General features: G+C 39.0%; 1 protein-coding gene across 1 annotated transcript in view; it reads right to left on the bottom strand.

The window, feature by feature from the left end:
• Positions 1 to 3,661: 3,661 nt before the first annotated feature.
• mao (monoamine oxidase) overlaps positions 3,662 to 25,493 on the bottom strand; it is a 42,931-nt gene continuing 21,099 nt past the window's right edge. Inside the window, exons 4-15 of the mRNA XM_073474276.1 lie at positions 15,732 to 15,836; positions 15,542 to 15,633; positions 13,290 to 13,431; positions 10,643 to 10,792; positions 9,314 to 9,473; positions 9,109 to 9,205; positions 8,104 to 8,157; positions 7,961 to 8,018; positions 7,772 to 7,869; positions 7,239 to 7,350; positions 6,595 to 6,657; positions 3,662 to 6,497 (exon numbers count right to left, since the gene is read on the bottom strand). Coding sequence (XP_073330377.1) covers positions 6,336 to 6,497; positions 6,595 to 6,657; positions 7,239 to 7,350; positions 7,772 to 7,869; positions 7,961 to 8,018; positions 8,104 to 8,157; positions 9,109 to 9,205; positions 9,314 to 9,473; positions 10,643 to 10,792; positions 13,290 to 13,431; positions 15,542 to 15,633; positions 15,732 to 15,836 — 1,293 coding nt within the window. The 3' untranslated portion in view covers positions 3,662 to 6,335. The remainder of the gene's footprint in view (positions 6,498 to 6,594; positions 6,658 to 7,238; positions 7,351 to 7,771; positions 7,870 to 7,960; positions 8,019 to 8,103; positions 8,158 to 9,108; positions 9,206 to 9,313; positions 9,474 to 10,642; positions 10,793 to 13,289; positions 13,432 to 15,541; positions 15,634 to 15,731; positions 15,837 to 25,493) is intronic.

Consider the following 25,493-nt stretch of genomic DNA (forward strand, 5'->3'; position numbering starts at 1 on the left):
ACGTTCAAGGAGTGTTATACAGGAAGGCAGAGCCAGAATGCATGGAAGTGGTGGTCAGTTGTGTTGATAGTAGAGTGAGTACATATGTCTGATTCTGTCAGTCCCATTGTGTGCATCTTGTGTTGTGTAATATTTATTCTGTGAATGAATTTGTATGTTCATGAACATGATCAAGATATTTTTGCATATAAGGATCCAGATATCATTACTGGTGCTGATGTTAAGATATTTTTCTGTCTCCTTCAATTTGATGCAAGAAACAAGTTCAAGTGCCAAACAAGTGTATGTAAGCTACAGTTGCATGAAAAAGTTTGGGCACCCCTGACAATTTCCATTATTTTCATTTATTAATTATTGGGTGTTTGGATCAGCAATTTCATTTTGATCTATCAAATAACCGATGGACACAGTAATATTTCAGTAGTGAAATGAGGTTTATTGGATTAACAGAAAATGTGCAATATGCATCAAAACAAAATTAGACGGGTGCATAAATTTGGGCACCCCAACAGAAAAATCACATCAATATTTAGTAGAGCCTCCTTTTGCAAAAATAACAGCCTCTAGACGCTTCCTATAGCCTCTAATGAGTGTCTGGATTCTGGATGAAGGTATTTTGGACCATTCCTCCTTACAAAACATCTCCAGTTCAGTTAGGTTTGATGGTTGCCAAGCATGGACAGCCCGCTTCAAATCATCCCACAGATTTTCAATGATATTGGGGTCTGGGGACTGGGATGGCCATTCCAGAACATTGTACTTGTTCCTCTGCATGAATGCCTGAGTAGATTTTGAGCAGTGTTTTGGGTCATTGTCTTGTTGAAATATCCAGCCCCGGTGTAACTTCAACTTTGTGACTGATTCTTGAACATTATTCTCAAGAATCTGCTGATATTGAGTGGAATCCATGCGACCCTCAACTTTAACAAGATTCCCAGTACCGGCACTGGCCACACAGCCCCACAGCATGATGGAACCTCCACCAAATTTTACTGTGGGTAGCAAGTGTTTTTCTTGGAATGCTGTATTCTTTCGCCGCCATGCATAACGCCCCTTGTTGAGATAAATAACTCAATCTTTGTTTCATCAGTCCACAGCACCTTATTCCAAAATGAAGCTGGCTTTCCCAAATGTGCGACTCTGTTTGTGGCGTGTGTGCAGAAAAGGCTTCTTCCGCATCACTCTCCCGTACAGCTTCTCCTTGTGCAAAGTGCGCTGAATTGTTGAACAATGCACAGTGACACCATCTGCAGCAAGCTGATGTTGTAGGTCTTTGGAGGTGGTCTGTGGGTTGTCTTTGACCGTTCTCACCATCCTTCGCCTTTGCCTCTCTGATATTTTTCTTGGCCTGCCACTTCTGGCCTTAACAAGAACTGTGCCTGTGGTCTTCCATTTCCTCACCATGTTCCTCACAGTGGAAACTGACAGCTGAAATCTCTGAGATAGCTTTTTGTAGCCTTCCCCTAAACCATAATGTTAAAAAAATCTTTGTTTTCAGGTCATTTGAGAGTTGTTTTGAGGCCGCTATGTTGCCACTCTTCAGAGGAGAGTCAAAGAGAAGAACAACTTGCAATTGGCCACCTTAAATACCTTTTCTCATGATTGGATGCACCTGTCTATGAAGTTCAAGGGTTAATGGGCTCACCAAACCAATTTTGTGTTCCAATTAATCGGTGCTAAGTAGTTACAGGTATTCAAATCAACAAAATGACAAGGATCACATTTTTTGCACAGCCTATTTTTCACATCTGATTTAATTTCATACAACTTAATTAACTTACTTAACACTAAAAATCTTTGTCTGGAAAATACCCCAGTACTCAGCTTTTATTAGAAGATGAATGGCATGCCACTGTGATCATTTTCTGTGAAGACAAAGTCAATTATTATGCAGCCTCAGAGGGGTGCCTAAACTTTTTCACACCACTGTAAGTGAATTTGTGAAAGTAAGAAATGATTAATTTTCCCCCAGGCTGACAGGGTTTTGGCATTTGCTTTGTTCATGTGCTCATGTGTTTAAAGCAGTTGTGTTTTTTAAATAGTGTTACTAAGGTATGGTAGGTCCTTGATTGTTATTTCTTTCCATTCGGTTTGTTCTATGTCTAGCCGTGATCGTGGTCGGTATTGTGAATGCTTTTGGTGATCTAGTTGGTTAGCTAAGTAATAGTTCTGCAGGTGAGGTGCTTCTCCCTTGTGTTTTAGATTTTTGTAAAATAGTGGGTTCATTTTATTTATTTATTTTTTCATTAGAATTTTGTTTTTGGTAATATCATCATCTTTACAGTAGAAATTTGGCCCATAATGGATAGTGGTAATGTCATCCAGCAGTTTAATTCATCTTCTATTATTTTTAATAATGGGATGAAGTTGAGATGGAATAATTTGGACAGTCTTGGAGATATTTTTATGCCTAGATAAGTGATATTGTCTGTGGTAATGGAGACGGGGGATGTTGAGGTGTAATATTTTAATTATACAGAGGTAAAATGGTTGATTTATTATTCCAGTTTATTAAGTTGTCAGAAAGGTCAGAGTAGGCATTGATGACTTTGATAACTTCATTGAGTGATTTGTGTGGGTTTTGTGGGAATAAAAATAATCCATTTGTGTGGAGGCTGATTTTGTGTGCTATGTTTTTTTGTTGTGAAGCCGGTGATGCTGCTATTTTAATGACAGCTTTATTAGTTTTGTTCTGGAGGAATAAATTCTGGAGGGATTGAAAAAGCGGTGCTTATTATTCAAAGAATGTCTGCCTCTAATAAATTATACTTAATCCAGATGAATGAGATTGAAATTATTGTTTTGATTTGAGTTGCTTATACTTTACTGATGATTTTGATATCTATGTTGAATAATGATAGGGCATGTTAGCTTAGGTGTTTATTTGTCTTAAGTAGTACTGAGGTGAGTACTGTATTCATATGTTGTGGGATGGATTTTGATCTTTTAATGTTATCTACTATATTCCATTGATGTTAGTGGGATGTCTAAGGTGTCAGCCTGGTGTTTGCTGAGTGTAGGTAGTGGGATTTTGGCCAAAGATGTATCTATTTTTGCTGAGTTTTTTTTTCTTCCTTCTATTTTTAATGGTTTGGGGGTCCTGGTTGATATTCCCAGCTGAGTCTTAATTCTGGATATGATTGATTTTTCTTTGTTGCATTTGAGTTGGTTTTTGCTGGGTATCCGCTTGATCTATCATTATGTACCACGTGATTAGTGAAGTCTTACGTTAAACGTTCTGTTTCAACTCTTCTGATCGATTAATTGTTTTCATGTACTCTCAGTCACAAGTAGTGTGAAGGCATTGCAACTGACTGAAGTTAGTGGAGGGAGTTTTGTATGCATTCAGCAGATCTTTCCTGGAAAGCTTCTTGTCTTTTTAACAATAAACATACTAAAGAGCAGCCTCACAAGTTATGTATTTTCCTCCTAGATACAAATTTGTAGATACAGTATAATGTATTTGTTTCTGTCTCATCATGATTTTCAACTTTGTAATAAGCTTAACTACTCCGAAATCTTTTTTAAAAATCCTGGCAACTGCTGCAGTGCCACCTGAGGTACAATTACCCCTAGATAGGAACCACTGCTTTAAGTGAACAGAACACATGTAGCTGCATCCCCTAACCCTGAAATACACAAAATAAAAACACAAGAACAGTTGAAGACGAGTAAAAGATTTATTTCACATTTTTTTCTTTCAAATATCACCAGCTTTGTTTAAGGGATCAAATACATCAATTAACTGGTATACTAATTGGTATAATAATGGTCACAGGAATAATAAAGGAGGCTCAAATGCACAGAAGGACAAGAGGGATGGAGAAGCAGTAAAAGGTCTCCAGAAAACAATAAAGAAGGATCAGATAATTTATTACCATATTATACATTATGTCTGCTGATGGTGCTAGTACTGTGGTTTTGAAGGATGGACAGAGTGCACTGGCTGTGTTTGTTCATTGTCCAATCATTACTTGTAGAGTTGGCCTAGTTGAGCACAAAACCAGTGCATGTGCTGGGGTGAAACAGGGGTAGATTAAGGGAATAAGGGCTAGAGGGTCAAAGGTCAGTTTACACAGGGTGAGTTAAGCATTTAGAGACACGAGGGCACCACAACAAGGAGAGACAGATCACAGTGAAGCGCTGCAATCACAATATAAAACACACACAGACTTGGCTTCACTGGAGATAAGCAGTTTGATCAACCGAACGATCTGAGCTCTATTAATCACAGCTGATGCTGTGTTTATACACCCAGCTTTACCTGAGTCAAGTTTGTACTGAGTTCATAACTCAGGTAATACAGGGAATGTCAAAAATAAAAGAGGATTTGGACATGCTAAGAGGGACACAGTTGTTTTGTGGGTCCCTTTACAATGATGGTTACCGATGACACATTAAACCAATGACCTGGTCCATCTGACATCTCACCTCCAGTGCAGATGGGAGAGGAGCAGAATAAGGGCAGAGAGTGTCAGAGTCACACAGGCACTTAAGAGAAATGACAAAAACACTACGACTTCCATTAAGGCACAACAGATAACTACACTCACACACACATACCAGTCTTTGGGACAAGAACAGCATGATTCTCTCAATGAGCATACCGAGCTGCATGCACAGTACAATGCTCCTAAAAAGAGATGTTCTAACAGAGAAACTCTTTCATATTCACTCATGTGTTGTTTGGATTTCTTCAAATCTGACCTCTACTCTGACAAGTGATTGCTATCGTCAAAGTGTAAATCATCATGGATTGCTGTCAAAGTGCTTGAAGTGTGGAACACACTTAACATCTACTTGCAAGTTGTGTTTTAAAGTGTGAACCATGACTTGATGTTTCTCCAAATGTCTGTATAATCTTTCTGAGCTTGATCCTTCGTTCGTTCAACTGTTTTTCTTGAATCTATTTTAAGAAGAGGCGATTCCTTCAAAACTTTTCTTACAAAACAAAAACGACATCTTGTTTGATTTAAATTCATTAGATTGAGTAAATCATACATTAGAAGTAATTAACACAATAAAGCATCAGATAAGTGCAATAATGTAAGTCAATTTAATCTAATACTCTACTGTTGGAGGCCTTTACAGAGAAACTGCAGGCTGGCCATATCTTTCCATGATCGATGACAAATGGCTTCCTATAATAATGCACATATCAGTTTTGGGTTTCCTGGGAAAAAAAAAAAGAAAGTATGTGGCTTGCTTGGTTAGCTACAGTACTACCCTTTGTGATAATCTAAACTATGAATGAAAAAAAGTAAAAATATATACGTCAAAATTCTGATCATGATACAACAACAAATAGATTGTGTTACTTAGTCTGAAGAAAATACATTCGAATTATTCCATAACATTTACCAAAAGATAACCTTACAGAGCAGCTTAGTTGCAGTTAATTCCCCCGAATTAAAAGTTTGAATTTCAGGATAGGGCCTCTCATGCATGTTCTTACTTATTTTTCTTACTGTCACCAAATCCTGTATAAACCAACAATGAACTATTCTGTCTCTTGATACTTAAATAAAACAGCTAGGCACTGTCATTGTTAGCATTTTTACTCAAAATAGATCTGTGGATTTAGTGTACTAGTAAATAAAATAAAATGTAAAAGCTGTAATAACGGGCAATGGCACAACTCTGTTCTATTCTGATGTTGCTGGATCTCATCAAACAGCTACAGCTGCTTGGCCAGAATAAATCAGCACCTAAAATCAGCAGAGGTAATTAGACACCACACACACACACTCACACACACATAAACACACACATACTATGCACACAACTGACCAACACATACTCACAAATTCATGATCACCAAAGCATGTGCACGTGCACACAAACAAAGCTCATACACACACAGAAAGCATGATTATTAAACTCATATGTGTTTAAGAATGTGAATGTCATTGGCAATGTTATGGAATATTAACAGTGACATATATTTTTTCCTTTTAAGAACTGATTCTGTACTTTTTCCTTCATTGGTTTCACAATCTGAATCTCAGGTTTAGATTTTCTAGATTTAAACTGAAGTTAGTTCTCCTTCACTCCTCTAAAAGTATCAATGTACTATTAATCAGTGCTTCACTATTTGTTTCACTCTCTCTTTCTTTTGTGAACAGACAGTGCACAGAGTGATGGTGCATTAGTGATTTGTGTGAGCTGAACAGTCTGTCTTACAGCAGGGTGTTTCTCAAAAACATCCTATACCCTATAATTTACTACTTTGTAGTCTGGGCCATAAAGTAGTGCACTAGAAGGATAACAGTACAGTGTCTATTGGGGCATGCCCCCTTAAGATACAGAGGAGTGAGATGACTGGTGTGAGCAGTTTAACTCCTGGGAAGGGGAAGGAGGCCCTTCTTGTAGGCCAACAGGCCAGCTGCAGTGGCAACAGACAGGAAGGTGGAGACTCCCATGAACTTGAGGAGACCACCAACTGAAGGCATGTTTCTCTCCCAGAAGTTGGTGACAAACGGGAATGCTGGAACCTCCTATTGGAGGGGCAGAAGGCAGAGGGGGGTTTACGTTAAATTTATTTCTATTCTGACTTTTATTTAGTTAAAACATTTCCAGAAAGATTTCCCTCACCAAACATTGAGGTTCCGTCTGCCAGATTTGACTCTGGTGGATTTTACCCAGTACACACATGACCTGCAACAGAGTACATCATTTGTTCAGTCAGTACATTCACATCAAGATTTTAAGCCTTTACTTCAAGATGACATCTATTTCAGTTGGCAGTGTGAATATGATAAGCTCACTAACTCCCCCAAAATCTCCTGACACCATATTTAATGTTATTCCTGGAGGAGGCTGTCTAAGGAGTAAAATTGCAAACAGCAGGAAGAGCAGGAGCGTTGGCCAGATTGACGACAGGGGATACACTACACAAGACATGACCAGGACAACCAGGAGGGCATCAGCAGCAGGAGAAAACATTTTCACAACTTATTTGATTGAGGGTATATATTTATATATATTTTTTGACCCAGCAGATTTGATAATAATTTCATTACTGAACCAAACTTCATGATTGTTATTTGTAACAAAGTAATATGTGTCCAGCTCATTCAATCGCAGAAAAATGAGAGCTGTAGAAATCATTGGAACTGCCATGGACTGCCATGATATACATTTTCTTTACAAGTCTATGTAAACTTTTGACCATGATTGTATCTGAGGATCTCCTGGTTTCTGAAAGAGCAGTGCTTTGAGGTTGTATGTGCCCTGACCTCTCTGGCTGCTCTCTCTCCAGCCTGTACTGCCCCCTCCATGTAGCCACTCCATTCCGTGGCTGTCTCTGTACCTGCAAAGTACAACCTGCCAACCGGCTCCCTTAGCACCCTGGGGAAAGGAAAAGAGAGAGTTACAGCTGATTTATAAACTTTAAAGGTGGCCTGTAATTAAATATACTGCCATTAATCTCTGGTATTACAACTGAACTGAACAACTGAAACCAGCTCCAAAGAATTGACAGCTTCTTACTGCATAACACTGTTTTGTGTGAATTAAGCCTTCAAGTAAAGGTGCGATGGATCAGCAGATTTAAAAAACTTTGAACCCTCAATTTATTTAATTGCAGTGGGTTTTGTCTTTTCACATTCTAAATTATTGTTGGGCGAAAACCTTATAGCCCCTCAGCTGTCAACTTCTAAAGACAGAAACAGCTTTGATTTCAAACTGAATGAAAATACAGCTTTGTCATGCATGGCATGTGTGTTTGTGTGTGTGCGTGCATGCACACACGTGTACATGAGTGACTTACTTGCCATACTGGGTGAGGATTCCTGGGGGGAAATAGGCTGTGTAGCAGCCTCCAGAGTACTCTTCTTCACACCAGTTCTTCTCCTCATAGTGCACCGGCTGACAGACACAAGTGGACACATGAATGGTTTAACTAGTGATGCAGTTCCACTGTAGCTGTGTGACTACGTGTTAGCCTGTATAAACTTACATGCAGGGCCTCTTCTGTGCCCAGCACTCTGGAGTAGATCTCACAGATCCTCTTCAACCTAAACACAGAGAGACAACATTAAACTGATCTTGCAGCTCATGAGAGTGTATTGATCTAATGTATCGTCTACACCATAGTTCTACCTCTCCTCTTTGGTCAGTCCTGATAGCTTTCTGCACTTGCGGGCAAGGATGAATCTGGAGGAGAGAAAAGAAAAATATTATCGACTAGATAGAAAATTGATCATGAGTAGAGCCTTAATAGAGTCAGATTCTATATTTTCCTGACTGACATCAAATCCCATGAAACAACCCAAACCAACAATGAACAGATCTTACTAAAACGTACTGTGTAACAGAATTGGTCAGGATCTAATGTTAATTAATGTTCTTAGTGTTCTTTTGTACATCTAAAGTTCACACACACATTCCAGATTTATACAGTGAAATAGTAAATGGAGTAAAGCAGCCATCCTCCTGATAAATCCTGAGCTCCATCAGAGCTGTCTAAAAATTATTTATTTCAGAAGCTAAAAGTTTAATCTTTCTTTCCTCTGGGGATTTTCCTCTGTCACAGTCACATAATTAATTTACCCGTTCTTATTATAGAACAAGGCATTATAATAAATTACTAGTTCTGTATTATCATAAAAAATATAGATAATATTCAATCCCTACATACATTTTTGGCTACAGCCACCAGGGAGTTCAGCGAGCCCCATGCCAAATCCACCATTGAAAATAATCTGCAACAAACGCACTATTTCATCCTGTTTCAGTCGCATTTTTTGTTGTGCTATTTTAGGAAATTACTGAGCCTTATTTAGTAGTGAAACTATATGTTTTTTAGTCATTTTTAAAGATGTGTCTTCAGTAGGAGCCAATGGTCTTTAGGGCTGAGAGCCACTGATATTACGAAGGAAAATCAGAAAACAGTATGAGATGGACAAACACAGTGTTGGTTTTGATCTTTTCTTGGGACTTGTTGATGATTCTCTTGGTTTTAAAATTAGATAATCATACATGGGTGTAATGTGCATGTGTACAAATCAGAAAACAGTCATCACTTTGAGTAATCATATTATCTCAATTTTCTATCAAAATCTCTGTTATCTATCTTTATCAAATTTTGCAGAGCGCTGCATTCACCCCATAATGGCAGGTACAGTCCCATCAGGCTTGGTGTCATCCAGTGTCAGGCCGATGGGAGCGCCCTCCTCCTCAATTACCATACTGCCACAGTAACCTGGTGACACACACCATGATCACTATTGTAAATGAAAATAGTGTACAGGTAAAATAAGACATAAACAACAACATTCCCTCTCTCTTTCTCTCTCCCCTTCCTTTGTACCCTTTTTCCTCCAGAAGTTCTCTTTGTAGTAGACCATGCACTTGATGACAGAGCCCATGGGGACGCGGTGGATCAGCTGGTTCCTCAGTGGTGGAAGCTCAGGGTTAAAATGCATCTTCAGATTCAGACCAGGCGGGGTGGCCACAATCACATACTTGGCCTAAGACAAAGGCACACATAAAAAGCAAACACAAATAAGACAGGACAGTGTGAGCTGCATCTCATCGCACATGCAGCAGCTCGCCAAGAAACCAGTAGATGGCAGTAAAGAACAATAGTGCAAGCTGCAATTTATGATTCAGGCTGTGTTTGTGAAGGAGTTAGTTGTTAAACATCTATTTCTCATCTCTAAGGACATCTTGTAATACAACTACATGTCACATTATGCAGTCTACAATTACATGTATGAATTTTTTTTATTTCTGTTTATAAATAATTCCAAAAATGTAACAATGATAAAAAAATATGTGTAGTGACAAATATGGCTGTAGTGCTGGAAGAAGTACTCAGATTATTTGCACCAGTTAAAGTACCAATACAGCAATGTAAAAATACTCCATTATAAGTAAAAGTCCTTCCTTCAACAATAAGTTTTGTCAGGAATTGTATTATTATTATTTGAGTATCAGGAAAAATGTCAGAAGTAAAAATACTCTTGTTACTGTACATTATTATTATTTATAAGATGGGTGAATAGTTAATACTAATGCATCCATGTAGGGTTTATGTTTTCAGTACATTACATACAGTTTGGTAGTTAAGTTCAGTGGTCGGACCCCTCAAAAGGGTCTGAGCTGTGAGACGATGCATGTGCGAGGAAAAAGGAATAACTACGTTTAGCACCACTATTTCTCTCATTTCTTTTTTAGTTTTCTCTAAGTAAAAGCTGTCTTTGTGATTTATTGTGTAATTTGACATATTTGGGGCTCAAACTGTTACAACAAATAAACAAATAAACTAAATCTAATAAGTTTAGAGGGAAAATCTCACTTTGGTGGAACTACTAACAACTTATACATTTGAGAAATGCAACTAGAGGCCCAAATCCATTCTTTTTTTTCTTCCCAAACAGAGATGTTAGCAATCACTGGTTTAATCTTTAACAATGTGCAGGAACTAACTACAGCTGTCAGATAAATGTAGTGGAGTAGAAAGAATAATATTTACCTCTGGCATTTTGTGGAGTAGAAGTATAAAGTAACATTAAACGAAAATAATTGTAAGTTAGGTAAAAGAACTTCAAAACCATGCTTACGTAAATACAATACTTGAGTAATTGTACTTAGTTTCTTTCCACCACAGTATGGCTTAATAATCTGATATGCTTACTGAGTAGGTCTGTTTGTCCACTGTCTCCACCACCACCATGTCTCCACTCTGGTCGATCCTGTAGACTGGAGACTGCAGCTTCACTAGGTCTCCCAGCTCCCTGGCCATGCACTCACTGATCTGACCGGAGCCGCCTACAAACTTCCTCTCCTGCAAAGGAGGATGGAGAAATCAGGGGTCAGTCACCACCACCACCACCACCACAAACACAGAGCACAGATGCAGAAAGACTACACTGGTCTTGACCAGCTTTTTAAATATCCCCCTGCAAAACAGACTACTACTCTGCCAGGGTAATAAAACTAGGAGACAGACCGATAAAATCTGTTGATTTCTCCTGGTGTTACATACCAGTTATCCTCAGTCCACTCTCTTTCCTTCACTAAGAATGTTCTACATCTTAAACCAAAGGGAGACTGTGTTTGTAAAGCTCAGGCCAGCAACTGCTGAATAATGGAGAATATTGTGGGGGTGGAGAGGCAATAAGTGCTGCCAAAGCTCTGATACACAAACTTAAATCAACAGTGACCTCTTCCATATGGTTAGTGTCGATGTCTCTCCATTCTTCCTGTTCACAAATACACTGTGTGTATTCCACTGTGGCATTTGGATGAATTTGCCTGCCAGTTGCCACAAAATGCTGAGCTGAACCTAAATCATTCGTGGCGGTGAAATGGGGTGAGTCTGTGTTTGTCTTGTTTAGTGAAAGACAAAAACATTTTTCAGTTTCTGTGGAAATTCCACAAAAAGTAAGAAATACCACATGTGCCTCCATGTATAATACTTCACAGCTTACATAACCCTCTCCTTTAAACAAAATATCAGCTCAAATGACTGTTGAGGTGTATATATTGTACACATACCCATGCATGCACCCGTTACAAGTGTGCATGTTTTAAATCGGAAGGTCCAGCTTATTGGAAGATGACAACAGAGCTGGTTACAACATTGTCTGTTTACCTAAACACAATCCCATTCCTCAGTGGCTATGGCAACAGGGCCACTTGGCTTTGGGGAGTACTGAGGCAGAATGTTTTCCCCCAGCACTCCAAGAAAACAGCTTTTGTCAGGCTCATAATTATGCTACTCTCATCAGCAGCAGACTAAGGTAAACGTAGTAGGGCTGAAAGAGGAGAGTGAGGGATCTCTTACTGATGCTCAGCCTCGTGTTTTGCATGAGTGAATGCCTCTCTGCTGGCTACAGCGAGCTTAAGTTCACACATCTTCTTGGCAAGCCTCATCTGCACTGGCCTCAGTCCCTCAGGTTGCTTTTTGCAGAAAGCTGGTAGGTGATACTGGGGTATTCTGTTTGTATTCCAATTTTAATGGGTATCAATTAAGAATAATTATTACCTCCACCTAGTTCTATTTTTTTTATGTTCGTTTGTTGGTTTGTTGGTTGGTTGGTTGGTCTGTCAGCAGGGTTACACAAAAACTGCTGAACAGGCTTTTTAATGAACTTGGATGAAGGATGGGTCTTGGCCCAGAATAGACCACATCAACCTTTGGTGTGGATCCAGGTAATAGGGCATTTTTCACGGTAGTTTTCAACATTTTCATTGATTTCTCAGGGAATAATGCATGGATCAGGATTTAAAAAAAACATGTGCATTTAGATGACTGGTATCAATGAGAGAGTACAATTATGATTAAGCAGTTATGGGTGGTTTCAAATTTAGAGTGATACAGGGCTATCAAGTTTGATTGGATAAGGCTTGATTGGCGGGGGTATGCACTGTAGTGAGTGCCATTCTCGTTTTGTTGATTTGTTGTGATTTTTTCAAAAACTATATCTCTCATTAATCTCTGATCTAGATTGGACTTTGCCTCCTTAAATAAACGAGAAAGCCCACATGTTCAGGCAGCAGTGTTGGAGGTAACGTGTTACAAAGTAACATATTACTGTAATCACATTACATTTGTGATGTGATTACAGGAATGTGAGGTGTTATTGTTCCTAAATTTAGTAATCACATTGTAGTTATTAATTCGAAATGTCATGTTGTAACCTGGGTGGCATAAGTTGATGAATTAACTGTGTAATGGGTGGACAGCGAGCGTTCCTTTACATGCACGCTCACATCTCCTGACCTCTCCTGGTATCAGTAAAAACTCAGTACAGCAATGCTGTCTAGTGCAGCCCTGGAGAGGCTCTTTAGCCTGGGCAGCCTTTGACTACGAGGAGGAACAGACAGTTTGAGAGATTCCTCCTCATGGGGTATAACCACTTTGTGATAAACATGTCAAATCAGCTGGACTTGTCCCATGGTTTGTGAGCGATCAACTCGGCGAGTTCGTTTGACTGTGTCTAGCCTGTTACGTGCAGTCCATATGCCATCTGAAGAGCATAAAAGAAAGATCTTGTGTAGGTCCTACAAAATAGGTTAGGACTGATGTATGGGCATATGTAAGGTTTAACTTTTTGTTCTTAACTGGCAACTACATGACAATGCATCTCAGACAACGTTAACACTAATGTAATGTAACAGGTTGTGTAATAAATAAGGGACAAAAAAGTGAAATAACACATTACATTTTAAAAAAGATGACAAGTAATATGTAATACATTACTTTTTTTGAGTAACAACTCCAACACTGGCTGCTAGAAATACTGATACTGCATACACAAACATTCAAGTTCACCTACCTGTCCTCCATTAGTGGTGGAGAAGATCCTCATGGTTCCTCCGCACTGCTTCACATACCAGAGGAACCACAGAGCCGACACCTCATGGGGCTCAGAGGTCACGTTCACGTTGACAAACAGCGTGGCGAACCGACGGACAGTGCTTGAAGTAAGGGAGAGGGATTAAACAAACAGTTAGGACTCAATACCTAAAAACCACATGACACAGTTTTGTTTGTGTTAATGTACTATGTGTATCTGTAACTATAGATCCTACACAGGTTTTCATTCATTAACCCTTATTTTTAACAAGTTTGGAGACCCTCTTCATTTACAATGTTCCACTATGTTAAAGTGACCTTCATCAGTTCACCTTATGGCGGTCCAGTACAAAAACATTGCAAATAAATGTATCTTTATAAGTTATCTTTACAGTGTGTGGGGCTTTGCTTTCAAAGGGATCATTCAGGAATGCATGTGTTATGTGTTATATTACTGGAATAACAACTTGAATCAGCAGTAGGGAAATTCATATATTTCTCCAGAGATGGGTGGCTGGTCTAAGTGAACGACACACTATAATTTACTATAATTCATTTCACTGTTCCACTTGATGTTCACATGGTCCCAGAGTCATGGTGGCATTTCATGTAAGTATTTAACTCTCAGTACTGGATATAGTGTATTTCCTTATGTTTAAGCTCCAACTGATTTCACTGACATCAAATCATTGAGCTAAGAGGTGCCCTAGTGGCCAAATGGTTAAGATGGATATTATAAAACATAATGTATGTCATACACCTCTCTCTCCCCTCTTTATTTGACTGCATCCTCACTGTCATCTCTCTAATAAAGGTGAAAATGGCAAAAAAAAATAAATCACTTCAAAAGAAATACATGATTGGGCTGAGTTAAAGCTAGGGTTGGTGAGTTATTCAGATAAGCCTTTTTTGTTATATTTGTAGAAAATCTCAACATCTGGGCAGCAATCAATAAATCAATTGCTCATTCTGCCCATATGAAAAGATTACACAGGCTACCTGTCTGTGTACCTATGGGACTTATTCATAGCTGTTCCTGTACTGTGTGAAACCAAAAGTGACTGCTGATTTATTTATTTAATCCGGACCATGATCTAACCCTAACCAAGTAGTCTTGTTGCCTAAATCTGACCAAACTGTGACTGAAGAGTGGAAATGTTCTTTTAAATACCTTAAAGTAATAAATACACTAAGTCTAGTAAAAAGCCATAAAACAAAAATCTAAATGTACTGGCGACAACTACTCTAGTCACCCACAACTTTTGACCCACAAAAGTAATATGCATCACCCACTCAGCCAACTTCTCCCACAGACAGATACACAAATTATTGAAAAACAACGTGCACTTAGAGCACAGGCTGAGACACAGCACGCTGAAGTGTGCACTGTTATGTCCCTGCAAAACCACACCCATCCAGTTTTTAGGGAGTCCTCTCTAGTTGTATACCTGCCTGCCTGCACACACTCTGCCCTTTGCATATGACTGGAATGTTCCATATTAGGGAGTTCGTGTCACAAGAATGGCAGAGAAAGTGCAGCCAGAATTTGCCAATATTAACATGCTAGCATTATGGCAGTGAGTGACAATAGCCATGTTCGTTGTTTACGTTCATTATGATAATGTGTTTCCTTACATGTGAGTGAGACGTGAGGTAATTGGATACAGTTAGCGATGACAACTATGTGCTGAGCTCATAGCACACAGCCCCTGAGCCAAAGAACAGAGTGGCTGCGGCAGCAACAGACTCATTCAGAAGCTAATCCAGTTAGCACAAAGCATACATCTACAACAGTAATGAGTAAGCTAACTGTTGCTAAGGCTAGCCTTTTCAGACTGAGGTATACTTATGACGGCTATTTTGTATGAGTTTATACGAATGTGGAGTTGTTTATTTATGTATTTATCAGACTAAAAAGACTAAGAGAGCTCTTTAAATGTAACAAACTAGCCGGTAAGACATCTCCCAGCTGTGTGAGAGAAACAGGACAGTCAGTGTCGCTGTAGTCAGGTGGTGCACGTTCATATGTTTCAGAGGAGTGGCTCTGGAGGGAGGCCTGAAGGGATGATGGGATTTTTTTTTTCAGTTGGGCATTTTAAAAATTTAGCTTGCTCTTGCTGGTTTCTACCATCTTACCAACCCAAGCTTGAGGAGACATAAGAAAAACATGCACAATTGTTCTTAATCTTGTTAAAGAGGAAAAGTAATATACTATCCTCTTTTCTCTGCTACCTGGTCCAGCAGATTTTTTCAAAGAGCTCCCTCATGGACATCTTGTCCCACTCCTCAGCATGGGGAGCTTTCCAGGGAGCCTCTCTGGGAATCTGAAATACAGGAAGATGAGCAAGAAACTAACATTTGGCAAAGATGAGATACAAAGAGTGTAGAGTAAAAGCAAACAACATGGTGATTCTTGCTTTACCTCCTTGCCCATGTCGTCCATTGTCCTCCACAGGTTGTTGAAGTCCAGCAGGACAAAGGGGTTCCACATGGGAGGGAAGGAGCCTTTGAATGGGTAAGACTTTCCCTGTTGGATACACATCATTATCATCATCATCATTGTTGTCGTCATAAAAAAAAAATCTTCTGTAATCACCAGTTGCCAACATATGGAAATGTTACTTTTTCTAAGTGGTTGTAGTGTGTAAGTTCACTTTCTCACTTGCATATGCATATGGTGGTGTGTCACATTTTACATACAAGACAGTAAAGTCTGTCTGCCCAGAAACACACTGTTGGAAACAAACACCTGTTGATTGCAGAGTTTGGCTGCCATGGCTGACTGTCAGTACAACTTAATTGTACTGACAGTCAAGGCAAGCTCAAACTTTGGTAAACTTTAAGACAGTAAAAAGTGTCTCAAAGTGAGAAATTTGGTATTTGTCTTTGAAAACCCACTTTACTCAACCTCTAGCTGACCTCCAGCATGCTTAGTCAGCATGGACACAGTGGATTTAAAGAGAGTATATTGATATATTGCCAGTTGTGCAACATTTTATAACTGATTCAAAGATTCTGAGTCATCAAGTGATAAGAGTGTCCATGTTCCATTTGGTGGACTATTGCTCCAATTGTCAACCACACAACTGATTTACAACTGGTGGTGGTGGGGTCAATCAAAGCTATCTATGCCAGCTCTGACAAGGACAAGCAGATTACATTTTAAGCTCTGTGTCACAAGCGTGTTCGCTGTTTCCAAAATCAAACTCTTGTGAAAGACCACGTTTTGATGCTTTCTAGCAACTATCTCTGAGCTGAGTGTGTGTGTGTGTGTGTGTGTGTGCGTGTGTGTGCGTGTGTGTGTGTGTGTGTGTTGATCTAACTGTGTACAGTCTTTCCAGCCTAAGTCAAGTCAAGTTTATTTCTAGAGCACATTTAAAAACAAGAAGAGCTGACCAAGTGCTTTATAAGGAGATTACATAAAACACAGAAATTACCAAATTAAAACACAAGAATTTAAGTAAAACACAGGAATAGATCAAAACATAACACAAACAGCAGTAAGTGGGTTTTGAATGTATCAATGGAGGGGGTGATTTAACTGTTAACTGTGGCAAACTATTCCACAGTTTAGGGCCAACAGCTGAAAATGCTCTATCACCTTTGGTTTTTAGCTGTGTGTGTGGAATGGAGAGCAGCAATTGGTCAACAGACCTGAGGGGTACATGCAGTACAAACAAATAAGAGAATCTTAAAATCAATCCTGTACTTCACCGATAGCCAGTGAAGAGAGGTCAGAACAGGAGAGATATGGACTCTTTTCCTTTTTACTATTTAAAAGGGAGTTTAAAAGGGGGTTAACACTGCCTCATCACTGACATTTTGCTTGACAAGTAAATTTGTTTCAGACCACATTACAAACCAGCTTCCCTCTAAAAACACAGCTACACAAAGGCATCACATAGTGATCACATAGTGATGCCTTTGTGTGAGCAGCCTACACAGAAGTCCTTTACCAGCATACACGGCCCTCTTGGGCTCTTTGTCACGTTGCTCAGGCCATTCCAGAGCAGTCGTGGAACACTGCATTGTAACGAGATTATCAATGTTATTCACTTCACCAGTTAGGTCTTGTAATGTTGTGGCTAGTAAGTGTTACTGCAGAATGCAGGATGCTACTCATGTGCAGGTGTTTGTTTAACAGGTAACAGGCTACAGAGAGAAAACACTGCTGCTCTGCACTGATAACTATTAGTAGTATTAGCACAGTGCATATGTGTGCAGACACAAATTCATCAAAAGTCTCTACAGCTGTTAAAAGCCCACTGAAAGCTGATCCAGTTGGGGTCATCAGAAACAGATGTCACTTCATGTGATGTTTTGGAGGGAAGGACGTCTCATCGTCTAAAAAAACACACACACGTCCTCATTTTCTTTTTTCACCTGGTCTCTTTGTGTCACTTCATGCATCCTTGTGGGGAGGGACTCGGATGCAAGGAAAAGATGCAAATGAGGCTAAAGTGGGTACGCTTCAAGAGACTTGAGATGTATGTGAGTCCCTCTCTGTCCTCCCTGCATCCGTTATTAATATGGCAGCCTGGTAAGAAACATTCTCATATTACAGCTAAAGATTACACCAAAATATGGATTTTTGAACATTTCAAGCCATATCAGGCTGTGCAGTAACAGCATTGTGATTCATTTTTGATCAGCCCTGCCTGATTTTACAGTTTGATTTTAATTCCATGAGCAGTGTCTCTTCAGATTCCGTTTCCAACACATTTGTTTCGGTCTGAGAAGCTGGTGCTCTAGTGTAATATCTTGTGGCTGTGATGTTGTATCTTTAACCTTTAAAGGTACATGTCTTGAATTATAGTCACTGAAAACAGTCTTATTATGTATATATATATATATATATATATATATATATATATATATATATATATATATATATATATATATATATATATAGATATATATATATGTATATATATATATATATATACACACACATATATATGTGTATATATATGTGTATATATATGTGTATATATATATATATATATATATATATATATATATATATATATATATATATATATATATATACATATACATATATATACACATATATATATGTATATATATACATGAACATGTTCTGAGGGTGAGAAGTCTTATGATGGCCACTATCTATCACACACATATCTCTTTGTCATTAGGTAAAAATATTTCCATTTAAACAGTTAATTACAACACAGTGTGATATAATAGCAAATCCACAAACAACAAAACACTTAACACACAAGTAGAGGCATAGTAACAGCCCTGATATGACTTAATGACTGACTCTGAAAGATGAATCAAGTCAGTGAACACTGACCCTCATAAAGTTTCTTCTTACACCAAAAGGCCTGCTGCTCTGTACTACTACTCCAGTTATAATCTGCTAAGTATCTGTTAGTATTATTTCCCAACAGATAACGCTCTGGGCACTTCAAGGTCAAGACTGCACTATTTTTATGAAGCATAATCAACAATAACCTCAACTCATAGACAGAAACAGACAGAGAGAGAAGATTAGATGTCTCAAATCGTACAGTGTCACTGCTGTGCAGAGAACTGTCCGTCGCCATGTAACAACAGGTCTGTCACCATGGTGACGCTGGCCAAGTGAATACAGAAGGAGCAGTGCAGAGGAGGGGAGGGGCAGAGAATGCATGGCAGCATCTGTTTTCACATCAGTGAGCAGTGAGTCAGCCTCACTCAAAGGAGAAAGTATAAACCTAATGCTACATGGAGACACAGGTCCTGTATTGCAGAAAGGAAGGTATTATACAGTGGAGTCTATAAAATAAACTAATCTCTTTCCTTTGGAGTACCACTACAACCACTGGTTCATTTTTGACTTGTAAACAAACATCTATTGTCGAAATTTCCACTTTTACTCCTGATTATATACTGTGTTGACCTTAAAGGTCTAATGTGTAGGATTAAGGAGCACCTCGCACTGAGGTTGCCGATTGAAACCAACTGAACACTCCTGCCCTACAGTGGCTGCTAAAAACATGAAAGGCCCTCTCTGGAACCAGTGTTTGGCTTGTCCACTGTAGAAACATGGGCGTGCGACTGCGTGGAAAAGGCCCTGCTTCCTCTGTAGATACTAAAGGCTCTTTAAGGTAAAGGTATACACAAGGATTCTTAGTTACAGGTGATTATACACTAATGAAAACATAATTGATAATATTATATTGCATTTCTGCAAACAGATCGCCTAAAATCACACACACTGGACCTTTAAAGTTGCTCTCATCAATATCTTTTGTCCTAACAATGGGCCAAAACACAAGGTACAATGTCTCTACCTTGCCAGGCTTTAAATGATGCTCTTGTAGCCTAACACACAATACTTCAACCAATCTGTGGCCTATGAGGAACTACTGGCAGCTATGGGTGTGGATTAGGTGTGAAGATCAGCGAGAGAAGTGGCTTTTTTTTGTAAAACAACAATGGCAGCTACTCAAGAGGTTAGAAGAAGTGTAGCTGCTATGGTATCAGTTATATCCAACACATTCTCACTCTCATTCGTCAAATACAGCAGCTTGGTCAGTGGCCTTAAGCTTCAAACTATGACATTCTACCTACCCCTCTAGAGTCAGTTTTGCATGTGAAGGGCTTCATGGTCAAGTTAACATAATGTGTAATATGTAACACCTTGCTGACAATTCACATATTATGACTTTTGGACTTTTGGTTATTAACATTCTGGAATGGTTCCAAAACTACTTTGTAAGATTTAGAAAAAGATCATACTTTGGGTTAAAATAAGGGGTAGGGGGCGCCCCGGTAGCTTAGTCGATAGAGAGTGTGTCCCACAGAGGCCCTCGCTGCAGCAACCAACCCGTGTCTGACCTGTGGCCCTCTGCTGCATGCAATTCCCCCTCCCCCACCATTAAAAGGCCAAAAAAATTCTTTCAAATTAGGGGTAGATTATTCAGTATTTTCAGATTATCGCTATTGGTGATTTTCAGATTGCCGATAAAATAAAATAAATTTAAAAATGTGCTACTTTGACTCTGATGCAACATCCTCTCACACAACCACAATCTGATTGGTACCATCTCACAATTAATAGTCTATAAACACTGAATAATCTGAATCTGCAAAGTAACTAGTAACCAAAAGTGTCAAATAAATGTAGTGGAGAGCAAGAGAAGTCGCAGAAAATGGAAATATTTTAGTAAAGTACCTCAAAACTGTACTTCAGTTCAGTACTTGAGTAAATTGTACTTTTTTAATTTTTACTGCCAATGCGTTAGTCTTTCAGCAACTCTAAATGAGTGCTAATGTTGCTTTGTCTGTTCACCATATCAACTTTATACCTTCATAAAATGTCAGTGTCAAGTAGCAAATGAATCAGTTATTGCAGGTTTAAGATATCTGTATGTCTCTACTGTTGAACAATTGCAAACTGTAAGAAGTAGTGCATTTATAGTTGTGTCCATTTATATCTTTTACATTAACAGTAGATCAGGCGACTTTGTTCATTTTAAGCAAGCCTAAGTATCACTGATAGTGACACATTCAAAATGAATTATAACCCAACTCTGCAGGTCTCTTCAGCTTTATGGAACATAATAGATTCTTTTTATTTGAATGCACAACAACGCTCATCAATCCATTTACAGCTGCAGCAGGCAGCTGTTTTCATCACTAAAGCTCTAATAAACTCCCTGTGCACTACTTCCCCTTCATCAAACAGCAGACATACAAAGTTAGCATCTAGCAGCTAAAGAGTAAGATATTTTCCTCAAGAGTTGGTGGAGACCAAAACCGGTCTAAAAGCAGATTGAATGCTGGATTTACATTCATCATTATACCAGAAACACAGCTCCTAATCAACCACACTGTCTCTCTGCAGATAGGTATGTGTCTGCCACGACATCTTTATAATGTGATTTTAGCCAGATGTTGTGCATTCAGCTACATGTAGCCTTAAGTGATGACATATTAATAAAGAATTGGAAACTCCTGCTGAGGATTGGCTATTTGAGTTTTTAAAGATGATTTCCAATATGCTTTATCTTCTGATTGGTTCTGAAAAGCCAAGTTTTGCTTCATCACCTTTAAAATGACTTTAAAAGACCTGTCATAATTTAACTACAGTACTGAGTGTTCTGAAGTTCATCCTCAAATGAATCAGCATTTAATTAAGATAAATATAATATTTTATTATTTAGATGTCAGGTCATATAAAAACAGGTAAGGGACTCAAGTTCAACACTACAACTTTTGTAGTGTAGTATTTTAATTGTGTTGATATTTTTATGTAAGCGTCTTTGAGCACCTGTAAAAGTGTGTTATAAATAAAATTTATTATTATTATTAATTTATTATTATTATTAATTTATTATTACAACTACATAATTATTTCTTTAATCATTACAATTTTACGAATGAATGTTGTTAATCTGCTAATCTAGCCACTTCTCTCAGAGGTCCTATGAACGTGCACATATGCACAATATCCACACTGCTGGAGGAGCAATGGGACATCCCATGCTCTTTTTCAATCTCTGATGACCAGAGAGCATATCTAATCAAAGTCTGTTTTCCCATTTCTGATAGTGATACCTCATTAATAAATCCAGTGCTGAGAGCTGCAGCTGCCTGTAAGGCAATAGTTTGCTGATAAGGGAAACCATCACTGGCCTTTTGGATTACAATCGGCCATAGAAAAGCTGATTAGCTACGCGGCTTGCTTGAAGGCTAGCCCTAATTACACAATGGCTTGGCACACATGCTGATTTACTATTACTCTACTTCTGTCCTGTGAAGTAAAGGAGACACTGTCATACAGGTTAGACCAAAGCAAATGTCACCCTGCATGCTTTCCTCTGTCGGTAAGTTCAGACTTGTACAGTGATCAGAAAACTTTGACATACTGGTTTTGAGCTTATTCATCTGAATAGCTTCTTGGCTAATCCAAAGCTACTTACAGTCAAAACATGGTGTAGGGATACTCACAACAGCAACATACTTAAATGTTTGAACTTCCATGTAGTGAAGCATCAGCAACAGTGATTTATTCTCTGTTGTTGGGAAAATTAGTGTGATCAAAAGCTGTAAATGGAGTTGATACTATTAGTGATACTGCAGGAAGGCAGGTGAAGGATAACAGAAAAAACTCCCTTAAACTTTACTTGGCTGCAAAAAAGCATTGTTACTATCTAGGTTTTCATCAGAAAAACAGCTAACATAACAAAAGACATGGGATAGGCCCGAAACTGACTGCATCCTGCTAATGTTGTACAGAATAGCACAGATTGTACCTACCCAGCCCAGTAACCAGGATAAAAGGTTGGCACTTAAACGTTTCTGCAAACCACTGATACTTTCACATTTGTACGTGTCATAGACCATGTACCATATTGACATTTCTACATTACGTGTCATATCATTTTCACATAACATTTTTATGACCTGACTGTCACATCAGGAGGTGGAGGGTATGGTGGTGGAGTTAGAGGCTAGAAGGCTGCCAAGCCAGTGACCGCATATTGAGACTGCGTTTCAACCTTTGCAAGCGTGACACCACTGGGTAATTTTAAGGAGACAATTTCCAGCCGTGTTTGTGGCAACCATAACAGGTATTTTAAGCCAAAACATGATTTTTTTTTAACTGAACCTAAAGAAACATAAAGTTACAAAATCCCATGTCCTTATCATGATGGTTATTTGTTTGATGAAGACCCACTTGAGTAAAAATGGAACATTTTTTCAGCTCATTTAAGTTTCTGAACTTGAATCCAAGGCAAAATATTCTCAATTTTTCCTTGATGACAATAATGTAATACTCAAATGATCGCGGGTGGCACAGTTCACTTTGCTTTATCACTGTTTCAAAGAGGTCAAAGATAGGGCATTCAGTAAAAAAATATCTGAGGCTTGAACTGCGTGGTTAAAAGGTGAGGCACTGCCTTGTGTTCTTTTAAGGTCCCCCTATATATGCCTTTCTGCACCACACTCATGTTAAATTTGTCTGCAATGTTAATGCCATTGTTGGTCCCCCTCTAGCTGATGATGGTCATGCCACTTAATCACTTCCATGCCATGACAGATGGAGGCCCTTCTCTGACAGTTTCAGACCCCCAGATGAATAACTGAAACCTCTTGTCCCAAAACACAGACAAATACACTGTCTGACACTGATAGGAGTAAGCAGCTTTTGATGAGGCATGCTGCCATGGAAACCAGCCGGGAAGCTACGAGTGGCACATGTGTGTGAGTCTGGGTCTTAGAGTGGATCTTACAGAGATAGTAGCTAAGGAGACACACTCATAGAAGCTCCCTTCCAGAGCCCACATAACGCTTGACAACACCAGGGCTGCCCAGTCAAGTCCTTTACTAAACTGAAGATTTATTTTCCAACCGCTGTTGGTGCCAAACATCATGCTGGTGACATTTCACAGCACTGCTAAAATAGGTCATGTCAATAGGGCATCAGTGCTAAGGACACAGTGGTAAGACAAGCAGCATAATGAAGACTATGAAACCATGCTTTTAACATATTAGTCCACATCCAATACGTTTAAAGCAAATGGAAAAACACAAAAAGTGTCACCTGTGCGATTTGAATGAGACTGAATGACGTGAATGAAGTCTACCTTCCATTCTGTCGTGACCTTTAAGTCAAGCTTTTCCTGAAAATGTCTGTTGTATGTCCCAGTCCGTTTGACATGACAGATGGATGAACATGGAAGTATACATTTACTTACAAGCCCATTGTCTCCTTAAGAGTTTAATTATTTTGTCCAAAATTTTAATAGTCATCTGTGCTAGTCATTCACTGTCCTTACATTCAGTTATCACCTGTCTATATACATTCAACAAAAATATGAACGCAGCACTTTTGTTTTTGCTGAAGTCGAAGTAAAAGATTTTAAGACTTTTTTTATGTACACAAAACAATTACATCTCTCAGAATTTGAGCAGAAATCTGTTAAAACCCACCTTATTGAGCACTTCTACTTTGCCAAGATAATCCATCCACCCGACAGTTGTGGCATCTCGAGATGCTGATTAAACATCATGATCAGTGCACAGGTGTGCTTTGGACTGGTCATGAAAAAAGACAATCAGAAAAATGTGGAATATTGTTCCACTCCTCTTAGGTGGCTGTGTGAAGCTGCTTGATACTGGCAGGAAGTGGAACACGCTGTCATATACGTCAGTCCAGAGCATCCCAAACATGCTCAATGGTTACATGTTTGTTGAGTATGCATGTCATGCAAGAACTGGGAATGTTTTCTGTTCCAGAAATTGTGGGAATTGTGTACAGAGCCTTGTAACATGGGGTCAGGCCTTATCATGCTACAACATGAGAAGATGGTTGTGGATGTATCTCTGCATTCAAATTGCCATAAATAAATTCCCCTGTGTTCGTTGTCAGTTGTTCATTCTTGCCCAAACCATAACCTCGCTCTGTTCACAATGCTGACATTAGCAAATGACATTTTAGCAAACAATGTCATACACTTTGTCTACTTTCTGCCTGGTACAGTGAAAACTGGGATTCATCCATAAAGAGAACCCTTTTTCAGCATAAATGTGCCACACGCCATTGAAGGTGAGCATTTGCCCACTCACATCGGCTCCAAAGATGAACTGAAATCAGGTCAAGACCCCAGTGCGGATGATGAGCATGCAGATGAGCTTCCCTGGGACACTCTGACAGTTTTTGCATCAGCTGTCTGGGTGGCCGGGCTCAGACGATCATGCAGGTGAGGAAGCCAGATGAGGAGGTCCTGGGCTGGCGTCATTACAAATAGTTGTGAGGTTGGTTGGATGTACTGCCGAATTCTCCGAAAACAACTTTGGAGACAACTTATAATAGTGAAATGAACATTAATTTCGTAGGAAGCAGATCTGGTGGACATTCTTGCAAATGGCATGATAACTGCAGGAAACTTATGATATCTATGGCATTGTGTGATCAAACTGTACATTTACAGAGTGCACTTATGTTGTGACCAGTCCAAAGCACACTTGTACAATAATCATGCTGTTTAATCAGTCACGAGAAATGTAATTTATTTATCGCAGATTATAATATTTTTTTTATATTTACTTATTGGCAGCCCTCCAAATCATCTTTAACCTGTATTGTTTTTGCAAATTGACCATAGGTAGATTTCAGGCCGGTCCAGGACACAGTAGGTGCACAAACGATAACTCTGCTGCT

This window comes from Pagrus major, chromosome 9 (genome assembly GCF_040436345.1).
Source record: "Pagrus major chromosome 9, Pma_NU_1.0".
Classification (NCBI taxonomy): domain Eukaryota; kingdom Metazoa; phylum Chordata; class Actinopteri; order Spariformes; family Sparidae; genus Pagrus; species Pagrus major.